Consider the following 24,392-nt stretch of genomic DNA (forward strand, 5'->3'; position numbering starts at 1 on the left):
TGAGACTTAGCATCCTAACTCACAGATAGTGTGGCCTGATGTCTGAAGATTTTCAGTACCTGCAATACAATAGTATTGTTTCTTTCAGTAGTATTTATGGCTTAGTCAGTCACCCGTTAGGTTTCTGCTTATGCAAGTTGTTGTCTCATTTTTGGCATCTGGGATTTTTCACCATAGTCTTCAAACCTTTCGGAGATCAAGTGATGCCATTGTGCCAGCAGGAGGAGTGGCTGTGCAGAAGTCCAGGCGATAATTCTTAACTGCTGCTTAGCTATGTAGGGCAAGGGAGAGCAAGTGACAGATAGACACGTAGGTAGAAAGGAGAGCACATTCAGGCTTGACCTTTGCATGTGTGAGAAGAAAATTCCATTGCTGCCAATTCAGTAAATGTTTAATTTGGAGACGTATACTTCCACATCTGGCTTGTATTTAAATACAGCAAATATTACTTTTCACTTTTAATTTCTCTCTTTTTTTTTAATTCAAGCTTCAGTCTCCTAATAAAGATAAAGTCTCTTAAGAGGAAAGACTGGCTTTTTAGAGCTTTGAACAAACTAACTGTATACATTTCAAGTAGGGAAATGGAAACTACAAACCACTAAAATCTTAGGAGAGAAAAAATTGTATCGTAGGGGAAAGGCTACATTGCCTTGCTTGTTGGTGCAGTTGTACTATCACCAGAAAGAATAGAACGGTAGAAAGAACCTCTTGGAAAATTGAAGCTGGCCAAGCGCTTGCCTGGAATGTGATTTGGGTCGAAGCTTCTGTGTGCAATTTGAGAATCAGAAATGATTCACAGCTGCTTACTTGTGAAGACAGTGTTACGGTGCACAGACAGATGCGTAAGGCAGTTGGACCTAAACGCAATAGCTCTTTCTCCTCTTGCTGATTCCCTGAAAATAAAGGGAACAATTTTGCACTACTTCCCTGTGTGTTCGCTCGTTCCAAGGGAGCTCTGCAGGCCACGAGATCAAACCCTATATATCTTGCCTCACCAGGTAGCCGCGTATCTTCCCGCCAGCCTCAGTTCTCTCTTAATGTGGACCAGAAAAGATACTGACTTAATCTTTGCACTGCTGACAAAAGATATGTGCTGGTGCTGTTGGGCTGGCTTTTGTCAAGCTCTTCTAACTCATACCGTTGTTTGCGTAAGATCTGCCAGTCATTGTGCTGCAAACACAGCGACATCTCACACATGGAGAATGCGCCTAACCCTCTCAAGCTGCATTTCTAAAGGCCCCTTTAAGGTGCCCATCAAAATGGGCTTCCTGGCATTGGCTGCAGTATAATTAATAATATAAGAAACAGTAACAGCTTAAAGGGTGAGGTCCCAAACAAGGGACCTAATTAGGCATTCAGTTAACTGCTTCCGTATTTAGAGAAACACTTAAAGCATGTGTTTACGTGCTTTTCCAAGCAAGAAAACTGAATAAGCACCCTAGATTCGGGCTTTAATTACTGAATGTGCACATAAAATGTTAAGAAGCACGTAAGCTAAAATGCAGTGCACCATGATTAGTTGCATTGTTGATTTAAAAGTTATGTTAGAAAGCATGAGTGTGTAAAGGGCAGAGGGAGAGGAGTTGAGGCAGCACAGAGCCGAGTGCAGGGTGTCACCCACCCAGGGCAGCAGGTCTGCCCAGCACAGCATAACCTCAACACAACTGCTCTTGACTGTGCAAGCATAGCTTTAGTTTGCGTTGTGGTGGCTGATCTGGGTATTGTTCATTAGTAAGGGACATCAAAGGGATGTTTATAATGAAGCTGCAGTGTCCCATAGTTTTTCGAGTACTTCTCTGGAAACTTTGTGCTTTTGGTTTGTTGTCGGGACATATCGACGCCAGCCAGAGCACTGTGTGGTGATCCTGAGGCAGCGTGTGATTTCTGCCACACACAGGTGTCTGAGAAACCACTTTTTCCTTCTAGTTAGACCAGGAAATAGCTGTGGCTGAAGTCGGTATGTCCAGATTTTTTAACGGATGGTTGTATGGAATAACTAGTACTTTCTTTAGTTGCCAGCCATATCCTAGTGAAAATGATGGCAAAGTTCTCCTGTATTGTGTTGATAAGTAATGGTATCGCTTTGGTTGCCAGCTGCTGTAGGTAAAGCTGTGCATTTGTGGCAGACACTGTTAAAGTTTAACTGGAGAATCACTGTGTCTTGCCATAAACAGAATTTTTCCCTAATGCTTAGCAGGGTGAAGCCCCAGTCCCTGTGACAGATAGTCCATACCTGTGCCTGGCTGAAGAGACCAGAGGTTGTTTCTTGACGGTTAACTTCCAGGAACCAGAATTAATACCAAGGGAGGGATCTGTTTTAACTCCTTCAAAAAGCTTTCCGTAAAACTTCCAAAACTATTATTTGGAAAAGACCTAGCATCTTTAAAATGTTTGGTGGGCAAAGAGAGGGGGAAAGGGGCAGGGAGAGACAGAGAATGACCCCTAATGAGCTCAGAATAACTTGGTGATCACTGGCTTTTGTGGCCACATGTTTTCAAGCTCTCCTGTCTGAGCTATGTCAATAATTAAAGATCCAACGAAGGGTGGGTATGCAACTGGATTTCCCACATCCTTGGTGAGGTCTGAACAATCAGAGTCTTGAAATAAACAATTGACTGAAAAATTCATCAGTACCCCGAACTGAATCTACTTATCTCCTGTGCTGCAGCAGAGGTCCGCAAGTAATTTGCTCGTGTACAAAAAAGCATTTCCCATTAAAAGTTCTTGTTCAGTATCACTGTGTGTTCCCTTATTTTTGGATTATTGTGATGCCATGTCCTTGTCTTTTCTCATGCGTTAGGCCAGTTAATCTTTCTATGTATGGAAATGTCTTATGCTTCTCATCGTTTCATCACTCATCCTTAGATTGAATCAGTGAAAAAGTAAGTATTTATGTAAAAATGAACAGCATTTTATAGGATCATCTTCTTTAGCCGCAATGGTCATGTCAAAGACACTTCATCAAAACTGAGTTAGTGTAGTTGGAGTAATTTTCAGTTTGCTTCTACAAGTATTCTTAAAAGGAGCACGCGCTTTATAAGCAGAGTACGCTGACTGTATCACTTTTTCATACCACCGTATCACAGTACTTGCAAGCTTTAAGTCTGCATCTCTTGAGATGTATTGGGAAGGTCAAGAAACCAGACTCCTGGCCTCTAGCAGAAATCTGCATGGATAAATAATGTATTTCTCAGCGCTTCTCTTGATTACTTAAAAAAAGGTGGGTGGGGAGAGACAATCTTTGTTTGTTTGTTTGCACCACAGAGTTAATATTTATGTTCGTGAAAATCTTTATATGATACACAGTAATGATTTTATTTTCAAAATATCCTGAAGGCACCCGTGCTTATGGAGAGCAGATGGAAGTTTGGTTCGTGAGTCAATAAGCCTTCAGGAGAAAGCCTGAGGGTTGTGTTTCAGCCTCATCTACTTCAAGACGGGGCAGCTTGCTTAATGCCAACGGGGGATATGCCAAGTAGGACTAATGTGTCTCAGATGTAAAATACTGTGAATGTTAAAAGCGTCGTGTCCTTTTTGACAATTTTTCTTTCTTGTCATCCAATATACACCTCCTTTCTCTTCCTCCATGAAACAAGCGTATGACTTTCTTTTCCTCGTCTTTAGTTTTAAGTCTTTTCCCAGTTCTCTGCATCTCTCAATTTCCTTAACTCCCCCTGCCTCCTTTTCCCCTCTTGGTTGCAGATGCTTACAGAGAGCTCATAAAAGCGGACGTTGCTCTGGGAAGCCTTGTAACAATTCTTTGTGTCTGTGTTTTTCGTGGAAACAAGAATCTCTCACAGTCAAAGCACCGTCGCGTGCCCTCCGATGCCGGGCTGCGGTGCGACAGTGGCAGTGACACGGCTCTTGCCTGGGGGTGCCGCGGTGTCCTTTCAGCAGTGTAGGACCAGCCCTCCCTGGTTTCAGAGCTTGCAGCTTGGGTTGCGGTGGCCGCTCAGCGCGACTGTCGGAGCTTTTAATTTTCCCTTTTATCCCAGGTTAATGGTTGAGTGGCAGGGAGTTCCCGTGCTTTTCCAAGTGGGGCTTGTTCAGTGCAATCCAAGTCTCGCAGCCCCAGTAAATTCTTCTGGTGCTTTTCCAGGGGCTGAAGTATGAGACCAATTTAAGGAAATAATGTAATGCACCGCAATAGTAAAGATACCATACATCTGCATGTGATGACAACTTAACTGCAGGTACTCTATGGGTCCCACGGGTTATTTTTATTATGTCTCTGAAAATGACCACAAGCTAGGAAAGTGACTTAATTCCTTTCACCGATAGGGCATTTTTGGAGGGTATGTTTTTCCTGTGCTATGTGTTTTAAATAGGCTATCCCCCCCGTCCTGCTGGCCCCCTTTCTTGATTAATGCCTGGAGACTATGGCTTTAGAATGACATTCCAGGCTGATCTAGTAACAAGGTTTGGATGTGAAAGCTGCACATGTCGAGCCAAGCTGGAGTCCTCGCTCTGCCAGAAGTGCATTGTTTCAGCACTCTGTCTGGGCAGTGCACCTGCACCTACGCGCTGGAGCTGCCACCGAGGAAGCCTTCCTGCAATCCTGCTTCTCATTTCATCCCCGGATCAAAATGTTCTTTGTAACGGTGTGGTATCTGGCTAGCTCCCTCTCCTGCGCTGGTATACCCTGAGGTTTGTGGGATAGTGATACCACGCTCTCCAAGGTGTTCAAAAGCTCGGATAAACATTTGGTAATATGGATTTGTGGCCTTCTGTGCACAGGCAGATCACACATGTTGTAACCACACTGAAAATATTTCCTGAAGAACAGCAGGAGAAAGGGTGGGAGAAGCATGAGCTAGTATTTAAGGTGGGGAAGGAAAGGTAATTCTGTTCTTAATGGTCCTTGGAGCTAATGGTACCATTTAAAGCACTTAATAGAACTAGTGAGGTGAGGAGAGAGACGACGACTTTTTTTCCCCCCCCCCCAATGGAACATTCAAATTATTTCTCACATCATATAATCATATCATATATCATATAACGTTATAACATATAATCCCAATCTTCTCAGCCCAAAACTGATACAGACGTCACAATTTTCACAACATTTGATGCTTTTAAAGAAAAAACCCATGACTGATTAATCAGACCTCTCACATCTGCTTAAATAAAGAAAGAAGTAGAAAGTTGTTTGATAATGGAAGCCCTATTATTTGTTTAAATAATGCTACACTAAACGCCAAAGCTGGGATAAGGAATGGGAGTGCTGGTTCTGATCTATAAATTCTGTATGGCTTCAGACCTACACGTCTGAGAGGAAGAGATGCAGTCTCGATGTGAGACCGTGATATTTGTCTCGCTGGCGTTGAGTCAGACGCCGCCGCACGCGTGGACGGGGAAGGACGAGGAGGGCGTTTTGGCGGAGGCTGTTTGCCGTGGAAGCCCTTTCCCTTGTCTGCAGGGCAGAGGAACAGTGACAGCCCTCAGCTTCCCAGCGTGCCAGCAGTAGGGGTGTGGCGAGAGCTTGGAGCTGTTACGGGCTGTGATTTGCCAGGGTGTCTGCAGTTTTGCCAGAGCATATTTGCATACTTTTAATAGATGGGTGTTGATGGGCTTCTTCCTTCTTTAATTCCATGGTGATTTTCCACTATGTTCACATGTCCACTTAAACACTGATACGTGCCTGCAAATACCTTTTGATGTATGTGTTTCTTGCAAAATGATAACTTTACGTAAAATACTGAAGTATAACACGAATTGCGTTGTATTTTGTACTTGCGAAACTCTTGCCTTGAAGAAGACGGGTGACAGATTTTAGAACAAATGCACAGGAGACAGGAGTTGTGGTAGTGTATAGCTCTAGTTGGATGCATAGGAACTGGTAAGTTTTCTCAACTTTTGGTTGAGAATATCCCTTCTTCTTACTGTTGGACATAGTAATATTCTGTTCTATATACAACACATATTTCTGGTACTCTAAAACATTCAACTACGTTAAGCACATGTGGAAAAGCAATGATTACATCAGTTATAAATCATAATATTTGAGAACCCAGCTCAGAACATTAGGGAGGGGAAGAACTTATCTATGTTTTTCAGTTTAAAACTTCTAGAAAGTTACCAATCTGCTCTAAGTCCAATTTTCCCATTGTTAAAACATTGTGCTATTCCATTGTTTTGGGAAGCAATTAATCTTCATTTTTCCTTGTGTATGCCCCAAATACAGATGAAGACTAGATTGTTATTTCTGTATTTTTTTTCTATCTCTGGCTTTCGATCATTGCCCTTGCATCTAATTTCTGTCAAATCTGTTTTCCTAACAGCACTGGTGTTTGAGCAGTGTCTCAGCCAGGTGCCTCAGACCCATTTTGCCATTGTCGTAGCATTAATGAAATTCTTGGATTTTATTTCCCGTGCCCACCAGTTAAATTGCTTTGGCCGTTTTCCTGAGTATTCGTTACCATCTATGCCAGTCATTGCCAATTTATTTTTTTAAGCGACAGTGTTAAACTTTCCTGTTTCAAGTAACTGTGAACATCCCAGCAGTATGTGAAAGACTATAGGCAAAGACCTTTTCATTATCTTTTGAAACCATGTTAGAGCTTAATGAGGTGCGCAGCAGCCTCAGGAGATCTCCCCCTCAATTCTGGTGGGACTAAATTTACAGCTTCAATGGGAGCCACTCTGGTGTTAGCAGACGTGGCAGGTTTTGAAGCAGATCACAAAATCGATTTGTGTAATGTTATTTGTGATAATCTCCTCAAGTTACGTCCTGGGGTGAGTATCTCATGGAAAAGATGGGCATTTTCAAGCTGCCAAACTGATACTCTGTCAGAAAGTTAGTGAAATGCGGCAGTGTGAAATTCTGAAAGTCAGCAAAGTCACACAGTAAAGTCCACTTAAAACTGTAGGATCGGGGCATCTCGGCCGTAGCGCCACTGTTCCTCTTTTTGGCTGGGGTGTTTTAAGTAGTCTCACGTTTTCAGTGTTTTGATACCCTCGATACTACATACTCATAGATTTTGGTGAACATATATGCAGAAAGAGTAAAGCACATCCCTGTTGCAGTCTGCGAGTAATATGCAGAAAAGGTTAATCAGTGTCAGCTAGAAAAAAATTGCTTCTGAGTTGTAGCTTGCTGAGGGGGTTGTTGTAGTTGTTCTTTATAGCATGCAGTAATATACTCTTTACATCTGCATATTGAAGACAAACAGGGAGAGTGATTTTCTTAAAAACTGTATTGCTGACTTGGTTTGTTCAGTAGGTTTGTTCTTTATAGGGCTACAGATTATGCAGTCGTTGAAACGGTCATACTAAGCGTACACATTCGGGATATCTGATTCTTCAAATCTTACAGAAAGCTGTAACGTTCACATTGTCAGCTGTTTATCTAAATGGTCTTTTTTGGAACGGTTGTAGTAACTACAGCCCCAGTAGTCCTACATATCAGTTTATCCTGTTTGGAACAGATTCTATCATTCTGCATAAGGACATGTACTTTTCTTTTTTTTACTTCCTGTGATTCAGATAACCTCAGGTCGTTTGCATTTCACGTGAGTAAGTATTACCGTGACCACCTCACTCCTTTCATGACACTTAATCGGCATCCTCTCTCTGTGTCCTCGCCTGCAAGACCCAGCGAATGCTTTCAAACCGCTTGCCCTCCGTCCTCACGTATGCAGTGCCCCTTCAACCACATGAAGCTCTCCTTCGACTTCCCTTTTTCCTACTTTTCCTACCGTCTGCTGTAATGTGTACAACCTCTTCCTGTTCGTACAGCCTCCTCCTGGAACGGTTTTTCTGACCCAAGCACATGCAGAGCTTTCGGTGCACTGTGTAGTCCTGTTGTACTCAATGTGTTTCATGTAGTTTGAGGAACTGGGGCCTCCATCCTTTTTATCCCTCTGGATTTCAAAGAGGTTCTGGTTATAGACTGTTGACAGAGTTTGACTATCTAGTTATACATGTGTGTGTCTCATGTGCATAAGCTTTGCAGTCAGATTACAAGCTATGAATCTATTGTAGAGAAGAGGTAAGGAACGCGAATACTCTGTATACCATTTTGCTTCATTAATATCACAGCTCTGCTGCCTTGTTTGGATTGAAATAGAAAAGTTGCCTGCCTCATGCCCTGTCATCTCTTTGCTCTCTTGTTAAACGTACATTTAAATTAGATACGTCAGTTTCCCAGATCGATAGTATGTTTGTGATTTAAAAGCATAAAAAAACCAATCTGTTTGTAATAGTTCTGTTGATTTGAGCCATTCAAGCTATATGTTGCTGTGTGTCACATGAATAGTTGAAATGTGTGTAGTAATGGGTTATATAATTTTTTTAGTAGCGAAGAGAATAGGCACTGCCTTTTCCTGTACCAAACATTCAACTATAAGAAACTAATGAATGGATCATACCAAGGCCGATGTTCGCAAGATATGGTACCTGAAGTTAAACCTGCTGGTTTTTAAGTAACTAAGTTACTTTTAAAGATTTTGTTTTTACACTAATAGTTGTCAGTAATTCTCCCCCGACTTAGCAGTCTTCTGGGTGCTCTGGTCCCACCAAATCCTAGCAAAACACATCTTTTTCTTAATTGGTATTGGTGAGCTAGAAACCACAAAGCCCCTTTTGCCACAGTTTTTACATCCTGAACCCAGAGTTAGTAATCCAGAGGTTATATGAGGATGTGTTTTACAACAACCCTTCAGATCTAGTAAGCTTAGGAGTGACTCCACCAAAGACCTTTTTCCTCAAGACGGGGTAGTCCTTTCCTGAAAAGCTGGCATTTTTGCCACTTGAAGGGAAGTTAAGTTGCTCAAGATGGAAACTCCTGATGCATTCTAGTCTCTCCTATTCCTGTGTATTTAAAAGCTCGTGGTCATTGTGATATAGATAAAATCCTGAGCGTATTGCAGGAGGGGGGAGGGAGTTGTAGAGCAGTATTTTGAAAATGTGCCTAAATATTTAAGATTCGTCTTCCAAATGTTTGTATAGTTGGCAAAGTTTGGATGATATGAGACTTGTTATGCAACAGCTTGCAGAAAATGGCAAGGCAGGCTAGTGCCTTGCCTCCACAGTGCCTGAGGTAGCACTCAGCAATTTCGCAGTCTTCTAGACTGAGCTCTTCTCAGGGGCTGAGATTTTCCATGTGGCGTTTTCCAGTTCCAGTGGGAAAGATGCATCTAAATGTCCCCAGGCCGCTTGGAAATTGCAGCCTTAGTCATTCAGCAGACTGGTTGTTCTGAGGATTCCCTCCGTGCCCAAACCATTAGGATTTCAAAGGATTTGCATTAGTGAGGTCTGGGAAGGAGGGAAGAATCCTTTCCAAGCCTTGAAGGTTGGCTGTCTCCCCCAGCTTTACCTCACACCATTGAAGTGAAATACTAGGAAAAAGGAGTGTTCATTTTTCATAAAAGTATTATTTTTCATCAGTTCAGCTGATAATTAGAAGTTTTAGCACATGGTTTTTTAGATGAATTCTTTCTGGTCTCAGCTCTTTGCCTAAGGAGATTACAGTTGGAAGGGAAGAAGACCCTTTGAAAGAAACCACAGGAAGAAAGACAGAGAGATACATGCATACATTAAGCATGCTTTGAATACATGCCTTCAGAAAAATCCATCATTTCATCTCAGATGCTTAATCAAACTTTGATCAAGAGGCTAATTTATTCATGGATGTTAACCCTGCTTCCTTCAGAAGGGAAGACGTTGGAGAAGCTGGCCCAGCTCCACAAATACACATATCTAAATCGATATGCAACAATACTTAGACGTTACCTTTACTAGCTCGGCAACCTGTCTAGTTGCCATTTAGTTCCTCCAAGTCTTCCTGCTCATCATAACTTACTATGGCTCTGATCCAGCAAAGCACCTAAGCATTGTTTTCAGTGCAACTTTGGCATACATCTGAAGGTCATGTTTTTAAAAGTGTTAAAGGTGTAGGTAGGTGCCCAGGGGGATTTTGAAAAATCCATGTAAGCTCCCTGCAGTGCACCCCGCCTACTACAAGAAACTGTGAGGCTTTGGAAATCTGTCTTGGCACTTACCTGCATCTTTGGCACCTGAAGCAATTAGTTGAATGATAGCGCAGGGCTGCAGTTGTTCATCGTGCTCTGGCTTTTTGTTAACGGAAGAGGAAGGCTAGTAAGTGAACCTATGTGACAAGCAGATGAATGCTCTGCTAGGATGCCTTCCTTCATTTCTACATTGGCCTTTGCTAGAAATTCCTCTCAGATAATCAGGTAATAAATCTTTCCCTAAGATTTTATTCTTTTCTGAGGAAGATTCAGTGATCTCGTCTCCTGTCTCACTGCTGACCATTATATACTCCCTTGTCTGCTGCGGTGAGGAACTAGTTTTGGTAAATCTCTCGTGAATTTAACCTGAGGCCCCCTGTTCTCCAGAGACCATTGTTCAAAACCTTAGCTGGCTGCACCACTCGGTGTGGAACAGGGACGGAGTGACCGCTGCGTGTATGTTTCTGTAAATGGCGCTTGCTTTGTTTGTTTGGTTTTGTTTTGTTTTAACACCCAAGGCCTGGCTGGGAGGAAAACTTCCACGACTGAGATTTTTATTTTTATAGGGTGGGTTTTTTGGCTACCATCTGAAGGCACTTTGAGAAAGCACATGGTGGGGGGGGGGAGGGAACCCAACAAGACCCAACTTGATTGGCTGACTGCTATTGCAATCACCATGTACTGTATGCAGAAGAACAGGGACTCTGATTTTGTACGTTGATCTATCAGCTATATGCAACTTCCAACAGGCCTTCAGTGATTATTAATTGCACAATATGTGTAAGCTGTTCATCCTGTTGTTCCTTCAACAATTACATGCCTCTCTTTTATCTTCTTTGTTGTAGCTTCAAGATAAAACTTTTTCTTTTTGTTGGTCATAAATCCTGTTGGGTGTTTTTATTCTTTAAAGATGGAGAGAACTAATAAGATAATACACTTGTGAGTGATTACTCCACAGCTTCTGGTGCCTGACAGTAGTTTCATAATTTCTTGGAATTGGGCCTATAACCCCGAGGACTTGAAATTATTTTCCTTTTATTGCTTTTATTTCTTCTCTTTTTCTTAGTAATCTTAGCCTTCATTCTGAAATGCAAAAGGTGTACCCAGCCGAAGTTCAAACAATGCCGGGAGTACTGAGCACATTACACAAAAAACGCCTTGGCTATGAGAAACGTTTCTAAACGCTCCAATGCTGAGGCTGTCTGCTAATGCCTGCTGAAAGCAAAAGCAGATGAACCTGCAGGTTGGAGCTCTTAGGCTACGGCCTGCGCTGCCAGCGGTGGAGGACCAAGGTGAACTGCAGAAAGGAAGGCCCGAGCTCAGCTCAGGTGCCTGAGCCGGTTCGGTTGTGACGATCTGCCGCCCAGCGTGCAGCCACCCGCGCCATCCTGCTGGGGCTGCGGCCGCCGCCTGCCCTGGGCACAGCTCATAGGGTGCTGGGTAGGGGTGGGCTGCTGCCCAAGGGGACACGGCATGAGCGAAAGCCCCCTCGGCAGCGGTGAAGGAAAGGACGTCGGCTGGTTCATGCGACACGGGTTGCGATCCTCGGTCTGGCCGTACCCGGACTTCCTCGATACAGAACTCACAGAAGAGGGAGTGAGCTTAAGAGGTGGAGCGACACAGCTAATGGTCTCACTTTGACCTTTGTCGTGTTCTCTGTCTGATAAAAGACTCATTTTGTTGAGTACCTATTAGCACAGCAGCACATAGCAGTATACAGCAGGGGCAAATTAGTTGTGTAAGCTCCAATGCATGGCAGCGGTCTGCTGTCTGGAGATACAGTGTAAATACATGCAGTAACAGTTATCATAGAAAGTTCTGCCAGAGTTAAACTGCATCGTTTCTGAATTCTGAGAGCATCTGAATTACACAGGTTATCCCAGACAGACAGTAACATAGTCTCTCCGTAATGACACTTTGCAGAAGGATTTTGCGGGTTATTTTAAGTATTTTTTTAAAAACAAGTAGCAGTTCTCTTGTTTAATTTCCCATTTGTAGTTCTCAGTCCAAACTCAGCACAGGAAAGGAAATCTTTTGCACTCAAAGGTACATTCAGTCAACTGTAGGCTGTGTGGTATCAACGATGATACGTTGTTAAAACGTGTACCTTCCTGTCCTGGAAGCAAAGGTAGTGTCCTTTCTTTCCCTGCTGCTTTTTGAAATGTTTCTTTGCACTTCCTAAGGTCCCACAGAGAACTGTTCTGCTAAGAGGTGAGGAGAGTTTGGGAAGAAGGAAGAAACCTAAACTTCGGAAATGAAAAGGCAAACTTAATGTAGCGGTTAAGGATTTGGTGATTTTAATGACATCCTACTGAGGCAGCAAACTTGAGGCACACACCTAGATTATGAGGACTTAAATATGTAGCCCGATTGAGGTCCTTTGGCTTTGATGGAAGGTGAAGTGCAACGGCTTGCGACGTAACAGGATGATGAGAGAGGAGAATGGGCAGTTGGTGAGGTAGCACAGAGATACATAGGATGATCATCTGGATCCCACTGCTGCGTGTAGAATACCCATATGGCGGTGTGTATGTAGATAAGAGTAGATGCATCGTGTGCATGTTGTGTTACGCGCACTTGAACTCATCTTTGATTCATAGATAATTCACGACCGGAAGAAAACTCACCTGATGAGCAAGCTCCCTGCAAGAAATTGTTCAACTGCTGTGTGTGTGAACCAGAGGAAGAAAATGGAACTGGTTTAGATGCTGGTAGACAGACTGACAAGATGAACTATACAGTAGCTGTTAATGGGGACAGGCAGAAGAGGTGTGCACTGGCAGTAGCTGAGGGCATAGATAGAACCGTGATTTTCAATATAAAAATGACTATTTTAATGAAGATTAGATGTTCTTATTCTGCCAAGAAAAAGGCTGAAAAACAGACTCACAGAACGATAGCATCTTTCGGCTCTCGGAATTCCAACTCTCTTGTGTAAAAGAATTGCTTTCCAAGTCCTCTTTGTGTTCCTGCTTTCTGACTGAGCAATATGCCGAGCTGTGACAAACGCAAAATGCACCATTTAGTTAATGCTTCGACACGAGCTGCGTACAGTTAGGAAAGCTTCAGCCATACAGCATCCTTGAGGCACTCGTAGCCTACATCATAGGACTGAGATTCGTGTTACACGCTTGTCCGTTCTAGATGTACGTCTCCCAGGCAATGTGGGTTTATAGTTTGGTGAAGCTCATTGCAAGTGTACCGCTCCCCTGAGCCACCTTGCATTTCTCTTCACCTCTTTTCAGTGCATTGCCCTTCATGGTACGCTCACAAACTCATGAGAGCTGACTTGGAGGCTTGCTGAGCAGTCATACAATTTCATATCAGGTCAACGGAAGTTGCAGGTGCTCCTAATTTTTGTATATCACACTCCTTTTTTCTCCTTGATGCAGGGAAAAAGGGGCAATCTTAGAGGCGGATCCGAGGCAGGAAGCAGAGTGGCCATGTGGCTTTTGGGGGGTTATCGGGAGGAGAGGCTAAGATCAAAGGGTTGCAGTGCTGAGAGGAGCTCTGCAAGCCTTTAATCTTCGAGTTGCTCCAGCACACCACTGACGATGTTAAATGAAAGCAGGCCTAAAGTCAATCTCCGTGCCCCAATGGACGCTTCCCTGCACTCGCTGTGCATAGCAGTCGTCATTGGTCTTTGTGACAGGGTCTCCTGTGCAGAGAGCTTGGCTGTCTGTGCATCCTCATGGTACTGGTTTTGTGGCATCAGGTCAGGATCTCGGGCCTCCCGTGGAGTGCAGATTTTGCCACCCTTTTGCTACTTAATCAGAAGCAAATGGGAATCAGCATGGATGCGCTCCTTTCAGAGCTCTTCTTGCTGGCTGTCACCTATGTCTAAAAGACCCCAGAAAAGTAAAGGAAGGGAAAAGCAAAAAAATTATTTGTTTTTAAAGCTATACAAAAAGGGGGAAGTCAACAGCTCGGGGAGGTATATTCAAACTCTTGCTATTCATAAGCTTCGGTGCCTTGGAGTAGTTGTAGTCCCAATGACTCGCAGCGATGTGTTAGTTCTTGTCCTGTGCTTGTTGAAGGTAGTGGGTGAGCATTAGCCCTCCTGTAACCAGTGGCAGCTTTGCCGCACTGTTGAGCCGAATTTCAGAGTTTCTGCTGCTGCTTGGGAGAGACGCAAAGGAAAGGCTGCATTCAGGAACTGCAGAGAGAAGGTGCTGGTGTTGGCCACAGAGTGCTGCTGCAGGAGCTGTCCAGATTTGAGCAAGAGGGAAAAGCTGCATCTCTGCTAGGTTCAGACGCATGCGGTGCTAGCTGGCGCGGTGTTCATCCGTAAAACTGCCTTGCCGCGATGAAACGTCATTGCCGATCCTGGTGCTGATGGGGCTGTTTCCCAAGTTTGGTAATGAGACGCGGTGAGCTACGCGTTAGCTAAATGGCAATGGCAAGGCCAAAATAGTCTTAAAGATTATTTCTGGCTCTAGTGCTAAACATCCTGTCACCATGTCGGTTCGGAGCAGGGAAGCTTGGCCACAGGTTGAAGGCAGAGATGCCTGTTACTGCCTGTGCAAGTGGTATAAATAGGATGTGTCAGGCACTCGCTGTCTACTGTGGTGACTCCTGCTATGTAACTGCATGCGCAGCAGGCAGCGCTGTGCTTTTCCACTGCCTCTAGGAAACCAAGGCATGAACTGATCCTGTGGACCAGATGCTCATTTCTACCAATTTTATACAAGAATGCATTGGAGTTACTCCCGGTTTACAACCAGTGTGCAAGATAATCAGCCGTGCGAGTTGAACTAAATGCTGCACAGTTTTAATTTAGTAGTGGCAATATAGCACAGGTAAGCAGGAAAAAACCCTCCAAAATAGCTGCTGTGCACAAATCAAACTGCCTTGGTTTTCCGAAGTAGCGTAACATAGCTCACCCTGCCCTGGCAATCATTTGATAAATATAATTACTTTGGTCAAAGCTGCTTCAAAATGAAAAAGAAAAGGAAAACTCAGCATCTTTAAATTTCTTAGGTGGAAAAAGTAGTTTGTTCTTATTTAACCAGAGGTCTGTGACATGCATCTTTTTATGAAACAGCAATTGGCATGGAATGAGGCATATGTGTTGTATTACGTCGTGTCGTGTCCCACCGAGGCAGTGACCTCATTTGCACCAGAAAGCTGTGGAAGGGCTGACGGGCCAAATACCATCCAAGTATGTTGCTACTTTGTCATATTTGGCAAGCACATGCAGAATGCCAGTTTCCCCCCATTAGAATGATTACCAGTGCACTTCTACCGGAGGGCAGAAAGAAGGAGAATACCAGGATAAAGGAGCTGCTGCTTCTTTTTGTTCCCCGTTCTAGTCTCCTTTGTTGTCCTGCATGCCCCTATCTCCCTTGTCTGCACCCTTCTGCTGCTGCCCAACTAAAGCAAACTGGTCTGTAAATTACCAGGAGGGGGGCTGAAGCCAGATAGTTTGCATCGCAAATTCGTAGAACCACAAACTGAAAAAAGCTGTTGAGCCGTCATTGTTTATAATTAGTTTTTGACTGAAGTCCCAGTCTGCTATAGGGAATGGTTTTATCTTTGTGTATGTGTGGGTGAGAAGAGAAAAGTGGAGAACTGAATCAAGGAACCAATCCTTATCCTGAGGGCAAGAAAGAATAGGGTAGTATAATCTAACTCCATGGGATCAAAGGTGGGGCCAACACAGACATAAACACCTTTACACTACGTTCTGTCTCCCTGATTTTGCTGATTTTAAATAGTAAATAGTAAGTTGGGACAACAAAGCTCTTACCCTGCAGATGCACACTTTCTTTTCTTTTGGTCAGATGGTGATTGGCAACCCCCAGTTTGTTCAGTGTCTGCAGCGTTCTCTGGTCTCTCCAGGCCTGGTGCGCTATGGTGTTTCAACCCCTGGAATAAGCTGTGTAAGAAGTTCTTCCATCACAGCTCATTTTCTTGTGGAATAAGGAAAAAAGGGGTACAGTGGCACACTGAGGCATCAAAATCCAGTTTTAACCTTGCCAAGGATTTGCCTCTAGAAAAATGGTTGTCTGGCTCCCTGAATGTGAGCAGCCACAGGACTCCAACCAAAGCACCCCATCTCGTGGCAGGAGCTGGCAATTGGGACTCTTGCCTGCTCTGCCATCAGCCCACATATCCTAGGGAAAGATCTCCAACATTTTTTGTGCCCTGGCTCCCCTAGCTGCTGATGAGCTGTAATAAAGCCTGCCTTACATCTCACAAGAATGTCAAGTGGTTTAATGCATGTTTACAAAAAGACTCAGAGATTTTTGGATGAAGGACATTCTGTAAGCACCATGTGGTTTGATGTGCTGCCATCTTGGTACCCGACGGATAACTTGAAGGATACAAAAACCTGTATTCAGACTCTTGTTTTCTGGAAGCGCATCTGCCTGCTTGCAGAATGAAAAATCTGCTCAGACCAGAATTAGCTGATGAATGAAAGAAACCCATCTCACATATTTTAGTCTGTATTCCCAAACGCAGTGTGCTACCCGTTATATACCGCTGCACCAACAAGTCACTGTCTAAAAAAAACCTGCCAACTTAACAACAACAAAAAAATTAAAAAAACCCACCAACCCAAGATGCATTATTCTTGCAGCTGGACTATGGGCACTGCGAAGTTCCTCGTAGTCCACATACTGAAATGCCATGCTGAAAACTGTTACATTTATTCCAAAACACATAGTAATCAAACAAAATAATAATAGAATAAATGCACACTGAGATTTTTTCTTTGGCATTTGATCTTGTTCATCTGATAGCATGTTTTCATCTCAGGATAATTTAAGTATTTAAAGCCATGTGGAATTCTGCTACCAAAAATTGGTTTGATTAGATTGGGATTATAGTAACTCCTAAACAGCACTTTGCTGATGAAGTTCAGTTTAGTATTTTTTCTGGAGAAATAAACCACAAATGAGATGGGATTCCTTAGGTTTTGATTTCCAGCTCCCTCTTGCAGCAGCCTGGTGGTAGAAGGCATTGATTACAGTGAGCAAGCTTTACCTTAATAGTAACTAGCAGGGGAGAGGCCGCTCCAGAGAAGCCTTCTCCAACACCTTGCTCCTCTGGTCAAAACGTTCCTCTGACCTCCTGCCTTTTTAGGCAGTATTAGGAGTATTTCCTGCTAGCATATGTTACTTTGTCCTCCCAGTAACACTGTTCTCTAGCTGCAGCAGCCCTTCTCATCCTGCCTGCTCAAGGTGGGTGTGAGGCTTACTTGAACCTCCTGATGTCATCAGTTTTCAGTGAAGAACATGAAAAAAGGTATGCATGGGAAAATTTTCTTCCATGACCAGGCATCTAGGCTTCCTCAAAGCCACCGCCATCTCGCTGTCTGCTGGTCTTTGTTTTAGAGAACATGGGAATACCAAGAAGCTCGGGGTTTATGCGTGGGAAAAGACAGCTGGAGAGTTGCACGGGGCACTGCCCCACTCTCTTAGCCCTCAGTACAGGGTCCAGAGAGATTCACTTTGTTTTGCTGGTGGACTTGGGGTTTATGTTTCACATCCAAGCACATGATGGAATTTAATTTGTCATGGAGTGAAAGAGTCCATAACAAAACTGTATGCACTAGGCATTGATTTCTCAGCAGAAAGGCTGGTCCTGTCTTCACTGGCTTACATGGGGAAGTATGATAGGAGTGGGGTTGGAAACTTGGAAAAATGCAGGAAGTTATTATCCAACAGCTAATTGACTATTTCCGCCTTCAGATGTTTAATTTCTTTTTAATGAATGTGGGGAAGTCTTTGCAGAGAGAGCTATATTCTTCCCCCCAACCCCGAGATAATGTAGAGCAATCCCTTCCAAATCTGGTAGTGGTTTTCCAGCAGAAACAACCTCTATTTGTGCATTTGGACTCGTTAAGCACGTTGTATCCTGAGGGACAGAGAAAAGCTGTATGGATGAAATAAGGTAACTGAGTAGAGAGTTAAAAGAATCTGTGTATTTAATTTGCATGTAAGTTTGTGCATATTCTTATTATTAAACATGAATTAAAAAATCTTGTGTTTACCACTTAACGTGGGTACTCAGGAGCATTAAATAAATCTATAGACAACAAATTAATGTGACCAATTAGCATATCAAAGCAAAGCAGTTATTATTACTAAGTTAAGTGGATTGTGTCCACCCACCTTTCACTCATTTTCTGCAGGCATCTAAGCATTAGGCTGCAGAGAGTTCCAGAGGGCGGCTTCTGCTTGTGCTAGCTCGCTTGCTCAAGGATGTAACTTTGTGCTGAGCACACCATTTTACATTACCTTGCTGTAATCCAAGGCTATCGACTTCAGTGGCAAATCACATGCTGACTTCAGTGATGCCAGGATGAATTCTGTAATAGCATTGTAAATTCATCTCCAACTCATTGTATGTTGCTCCATTCCTACCAGAGGTGTTCAGGATGTAAAAAGTTTAGCATATGTAACAGTGAGGCCTATTGTTTTGCACTCTTTCGAAGCAAGGAAGAAATCAAGGCGCTTTAAAATCCAGAACCATGTATATTGTTGGAATGGAGTATCCTTGCAGAAGGCAGGAAAATTAGAAGGTATTTTCTAAATTTCTTGAATCCTCCTTACACACAGAGTGATTTCCTGACTCCCTCCCATTTCCTCCGTCTTTTGCAAAAGATATGCTCGTGTAATCAGCACCAGAAATGCAATGCGCCGCTTCAGCGATCAAACAAGTATCCCGGCGAGGTATGCGTAGCAGCAGCATCGCATTGTGCGGTTTGTAGGTACATCTGAGTTGAAAAGGTTTCTGAGCAAGCACTAACAATGAGCGTGCGAATGACAGCCTGATAGTCGGCTGTGTGGCAAGTACAAAGTCCAAAGGGGCTGAGGTCAGGTGATAAAAAGTTTGAGAAGTCAAAAAACAGAAGTGTGAGAAGGCTTGGGGAACTCCAGTACCACTGACCTGGAGAAAGACCGATAAAGTGCTGAACCCCTCCTGTGTCCATATTGTACTTGACATAGCAGGCCAATTCCTTTTGACTTCTGTTTAGTGCCAGACATTTTGGAAACTAGCGAGCACAGTCAGCCTGACTGAACAGTTTGCTCCACAATTAATCCTAGGCTGATACCTACAGCGCTCGGGGGAGCTGGGATTTTCCTTGGGGAGCTGGAGGTCAGCCCCTCCTGCTGTATCTGGCCCGTGAGGAGACTTCCAAAAATTCCTCACTGCTAGAACTATATTAAAAACAAGAGAAAGGAAAACAGTAAAGCAGCAAGAGAGTTACAGTGAGATCCAAAGGGGAAACTGTTGGTTCCCACATCTGGTTTGCAGATCTGTGGTGGTCCGGGAAGCACTTTCAGGTGGTCTCCAGAGCTGTTTCTGTCACAGTAGTAGTTCTCAAGCCCTACCGCTTCCCGCTAGTTGTAACCCAGTCTCCGAGTCTTTTAGTAACGCTAATACTGAATGGATGAGGAGACAGCTAGGGGCCTCAGCTTTGGTTTGCCAGAGATCAGATATGTAGGGCCACATTTGGACAGGTTTTCTAGTATTTAGGAGACTTTTGCTCCTTAGTGAACCTGTCTGACTTTCAGAGGGGCTGTTGTGGAATCAGGAACTACTCAGCATGAACAAGGAGGTCAGAATCTGCCCTTTAAGCTGGAAGAATGACATCCATTAAAAGTACAGCATTTCTGTTTCACATTTTCACAGCTTTTACAACTGGGATAGAAATGTCAGCACTTCAAATTCCAGCCCAAATTACCAAGTGATTGCAGAAAATGCCTGTGGACTACTCTTCAAGAACAAAAGTGATAGGAAAATAATAAATGTGGATCCTAAGGTAAATGTCTCCCCACCCCCCAATATTGTAAATTGCTTTTACGCAATGGAGTTTGACTGCTAAACTGTTGAGTTCAATTGCAAATAGTGTGTTTATCAATACACACCTCATATTTCAGGCTTACTCAGACGTGCTGTTTGCCTTGTTAACCTGGCTGCTCTGGTCCCTGTCAGGATAAACTTAGCCCACCTTGCATATGAGTGAGTGTGTCTAGGCCTTTCCCTTGCGTTGACAAAAATCAGAACTTGAACTGACTGATAAAACCGCAAGATTTCCGAAGCAGGGTTTCTCTTGCACCCTGCCCCTTTCCCTGCCCTTTTTCCCTCCAGCCGGAATGAGAAACTGTTGTCCTTACTGCCAGGACTGGCTGCAGGCCGAGGCTGTGTCCTATTAGTTGAATTGCTGAGAAGCGCTAAGGAAAGGGAAGCGTGGGAGAGGGAACAGGCTGAGGAAGAAAGTGGGACTGACTGGACGATGTGAGGACTGAAGCATGGGAGTGTGTAAACAGGTGCATCTGGTGTCAAAAGACACTCTGTTTTACTCAGAGGATGACACATGTGCCTCTAGCTAAAAGGAAAAATTGCTAAAATGTTGGTGACGCATCCTGGGGCTGGTGGTCTCTGTATTCATCTCCTCTTAAAAATCAAATCCCTATTATGAAACATGCCTGCAGGTGGATAAAAATAAATAAATACTAGGCTACTTTGAAACAAAAGTTGCAACTTGCGGGAGGTAATATCCCAGATCCTGGCAGGGCCTGCTGAACACCAGCAAATCCAGAAAGCAGAATCAGTTCCTGCATCCAAAGCGTGGACCATCTTCTACCCCAGCACTTCTGCAGTGGTGAACTGAAACTGGCAGAATCCCTTTCCCAACGGCACACGGTCGTTATTCTTCCACCTTAATACAAAAGATTTGAGAAGTCCTAAGGAAAGCAGCCCCATTAAGGTCATTTAGTTCTTGTAGCAGATTGAGATTGTCACCAGCATAAGGGTCAAACTTGGATTTGAAACCCTGTCCTTCACAAAAGAGAAATTTGTCACTGGGTGCATCTTCTTGTGGAGGGCTGTGTTTCTCCAACACGCAGTAAATGGTTCAGAAGGATTTAAAATTGAATAAAAGAAAGGAAAATACTTGTGCCTCAGCAGTGCTATAAACTGGATGAACGTTGTGGACCCTGTGTCTCATAGATGATTGACAGCACAAACATATGCTTTGCTTTCACCTAAGAATGGCTCTGATCCTATTATTGCTGAATTTGATTGGTGTCTACCATTTATTTACATAGCAGTTGAATCCAAAGAAAGCAAATGCTTGAATTATACCCGGACATCCCATTTTCAGCCGTAGTTGAAAGCTGATTAAATCGCCATGGGTATTTTATCTTTCGTGTTAAGTGCCAAGTGGGTAATAACATTGTAGAGAGCTTCCCTCTGTAAGCAACCGACTGTGTTCCTCCGGTGCCAACTGCACATTTTAAAACTTTACAACTGAAGTCCTTGGACTATAGATTGGATGTGACAAACACACCCAGGCTTTGGTTATTCTCAAAACCAACATGAACTAAGCTGGGCAATAATTTGTTTGGGTTTCTACAGAACTAATCTAGGATGGTGGTTTCTTTGATGTGCTTCCCATGAAAGATGGTCACATATGAATAGTAACAGTACAAAATATCAAATTATATGCATTTCAAAATAAGTGCATGGTTTGTTAGAAATTCAAAAATGTATGCCTAAAAATGTGTTTGGTTGCATTGAAAGTGGGCCACCAGTCCAACTTCCTGCAGCTGCAGAACATCTGTAACAAATAACTAGCTCTTTAGTGTCTACGTGAAAGATCCTTGTGTGCCAAGAGCCACACGAGGAAGCGTTTGTGCGTGTGCATTGTGTCCCCCCACAGGCTGCAGGGCACAGGCCTGTGAGTCACCATGAGATCCCTCTGGGTTTGGCTTTTCTGTAGCACTCACTGATGGAGAACAAGCATTTGAGAAGTGCTTGCTATGAGCCAAACTGCAATCAGCACACGTTCTCTCTCATGGGGTTCGGCTTGAACAGACTTAGTACCAGCTGCCTGATCTTTGCAAGCGGGCCATCTCTTTGACTGGTCGACCGTCCACCTGTTCCTAGTTGTGTTTAGCCCAAAGAACTCTATCACTGCCTTTGCATCTGCTAAAAGCATTGCGGGAGAAATGAACTGCCTGGTGCCAGGACATTAATCGTCGCTGAGAGATCCCCACCCTTAGAGCTAGTTGCATTTATCAAACTTCATGCTCCGAGGGAAGAAGAAGAAAATTCATTACATGAAAAAACATGTCTTGTCTCTCTCCTGACTGGGTCTCTCTAATATTCTGTGTTTCAGGCCTACCCAGGAGAAAACACAACACGGACGCCTGTTGAAACAGATCTCTATCTCCACGTTGTTATCTATGACCATATCGTCAGAAGAGGGACCTGAGGTCCATCTGTGTGGCTCTTCTCCCTGTGATTTGTTTAGCTATTTTAAAGTCATTGGGAAGAAAAATAAACAGTTGAGAGATCTTTACCTTGTGTTCAGGGTTAGGAAGGGGCATTTTTATACCTGTTTAGACTTGGTTTGTGCCTCGTTCCTTGATGGAAGTGGAAGGAAGACCCCGTACTGGCTGTAGAGTCTATGTATCTGGGCCCCTTGTTTGTCCATTGTGAAGTCTCTGGGCTATGTGAATTGCAAAAGCGCCTAAAGGGAAGTTGAAAGGTTTGGACCCAACTCTTCCCACTACTCCTAAGGCAGCAGGGTGGCTAGGACGGTAGTGCGGCATTCTTTCCTGGAGTAAAGACAAGAAACAACTGTCCCATAGTACCCCAGCAACAGGATGTTTTAAATTCTTCCTGGGAGACTCTTTCAGGTAGGCCTGGACCTCAATTGAGCAGCTAACGCCATCTAATATGAACAAAGCCATTCACATGGTAGCAGGGAAAAGTTGTACCAAATAGACTGGTAAATGTAAAGAAATCTGCAGCGTTTTGACGGCATTAGTGGTTCCTTGAAGGCCGCTTTTCATCCATTTCTGCTCTTGCTGCTGTTCTAGTACCAACTTGCCAGAAGTTCAGGCAGCAACGCGACGGCCCAAGGGGACTCTCTTCTATTCCCGGCACACTTGGGGAAGTTGCCCGTACTTACGTGACCCAGCTGGTATAACCACCAGCATAGCTATCTGCTTACTGGAGAACTGGAAAACGGCACAAAGCTAAGCAGCAGAAAGAACTAGCAGGAAACAAAAGCAATAATTGCAGAGAAAATAAAAAGGATGTGGAGGTAAAGGCAGAGGAAACAAAGGCAGAAAGTGGCTGGATAAAATTCCCTGGGCCTTATGCCTTAAGGGACTGGTTGATCTTAATGATCTTTTCTGGCTTCAGTACTGTGAATTTGTGAAAAGGACAAGTGAGGCAACTCAGACTAGAAAAGAGATTGTAGCAGCGCTGCTAGGCTTACCATAGGGTGGGGTCTATCTGCCAGCCTCATCACAAGCATGTTCCCTTTGGAAAAGGCTGAGTGCCTCGGTCTCAGCAGTTGGCGCATTAAAGATCCCTGTACTGCAAGGAAAGGGAGTGTTCCAACAATTACAAAGTGAAAGTTGTTACTTCAAAGCTGCAGTAATTTGGGAGAGACTTGGAAGCCTTTTTTTCTTTCCCATAAAACTTTCGATGTTATGAAGTTCTGCCATTTCCAAAATACAACGAGGTCTTTTACTGTAACGTCTCGCTTTTACGTAGAGCACTTCATCCCGGAGCTCCCTGACATTTTTGCAGCAGACGGGCAAGCTGGAAGTTGGTTCGTGTGTCCCTGAACGGCAGTCGGGTGGTGGGGGAAGCACCAGAGCATGGCAAGGCTGCTCTGGGTTTCGGACCTCCTCTCTTCCAGCGGGCCTCCGTCTCCATCGCCGAGTCAGCAGAGACCCCTAGTGTAGGCGGCCGGAGGAGCCTCCCTGCCCGCTGTGGGCAGGGACCAGCACCCGCTGCCGCCCTCCGCACCCGGACGGGTGGAAGCACCAAGCTGGGAGGCTCCTTGGGGGGCAAACAGGCGAAGGCAAATGGTCCCTCGGGTTCCCAGGACTACCGGCAGGGAGAAGAGAAGCTCGAGACTGCCGCAACCCTTTGATTTCGCAGAGGGCCGCGCACTGGCTGCTACGCGTCCACAGAGGGAAGACCTTGCGCTGTTAGGGCCAGCTGCTCCTGGCCTTGGTGCTCCTAGGCATTCCCCTCATTTAGCAGTACCAGACGTAAAGATTTCCGTCATTCCTTGTGTCTCACCTGAGAACTAGGTTTCTCCCGTTGGCTCAGCTTTGCTTTGCTGCCCCTGTGTCTTGAGGCAGCTCAGGGGAAGGGCTAGATGCTGACTCACAAGTGTTTTCGTAGCATTAAAGCAAAATTGCTTTTGTAGTACAGCTTGGCATTTGGGGCATATTTTTTTCAAGGAAAAAAACCAGAACTCCTGAGCCATTTTGAAAACATTAGGTTTTCCCTCTCTCAAGCACCGAAGAGGGAGAAGGCCTCATTATGAAGACTGGTAGAAGGGACGATTGGTGGAAAGGGTATGAATTTTATTTTTCATTCCTCTCGACAAATGAATTGTCATTTTCCTTTCTCAATCTAATTGGATTTTTAAGT

At 44.1% G+C, this 24,392-nt stretch overlaps 1 protein-coding gene across 1 annotated transcript in view; it reads left to right on the plus strand.

Annotated features, from left to right (window-relative positions):
• Window positions 1-22,287, plus strand: part of CFAP299 (cilia and flagella associated protein 299) — a 230,819-nt gene extending 208,532 nt beyond the window's left edge. Inside the window, exons 5-6 of the mRNA XM_049814874.1 lie at window positions 19,617-19,746; window positions 22,108-22,287. Coding sequence (XP_049670831.1) covers window positions 19,617-19,746; window positions 22,108-22,203 — 226 coding nt within the window. The 3' untranslated portion in view covers window positions 22,204-22,287. The remainder of the gene's footprint in view (window positions 1-19,616; window positions 19,747-22,107) is intronic.
• The last annotated feature ends 2,105 nt before the right edge of the window (window positions 22,288-24,392 follow it).

The sequence above is a fragment of the Accipiter gentilis genome, chromosome 12 (assembly GCF_929443795.1).
Source record: "Accipiter gentilis chromosome 12, bAccGen1.1, whole genome shotgun sequence".
Taxonomy (NCBI): domain Eukaryota; kingdom Metazoa; phylum Chordata; class Aves; order Accipitriformes; family Accipitridae; genus Astur; species Astur gentilis.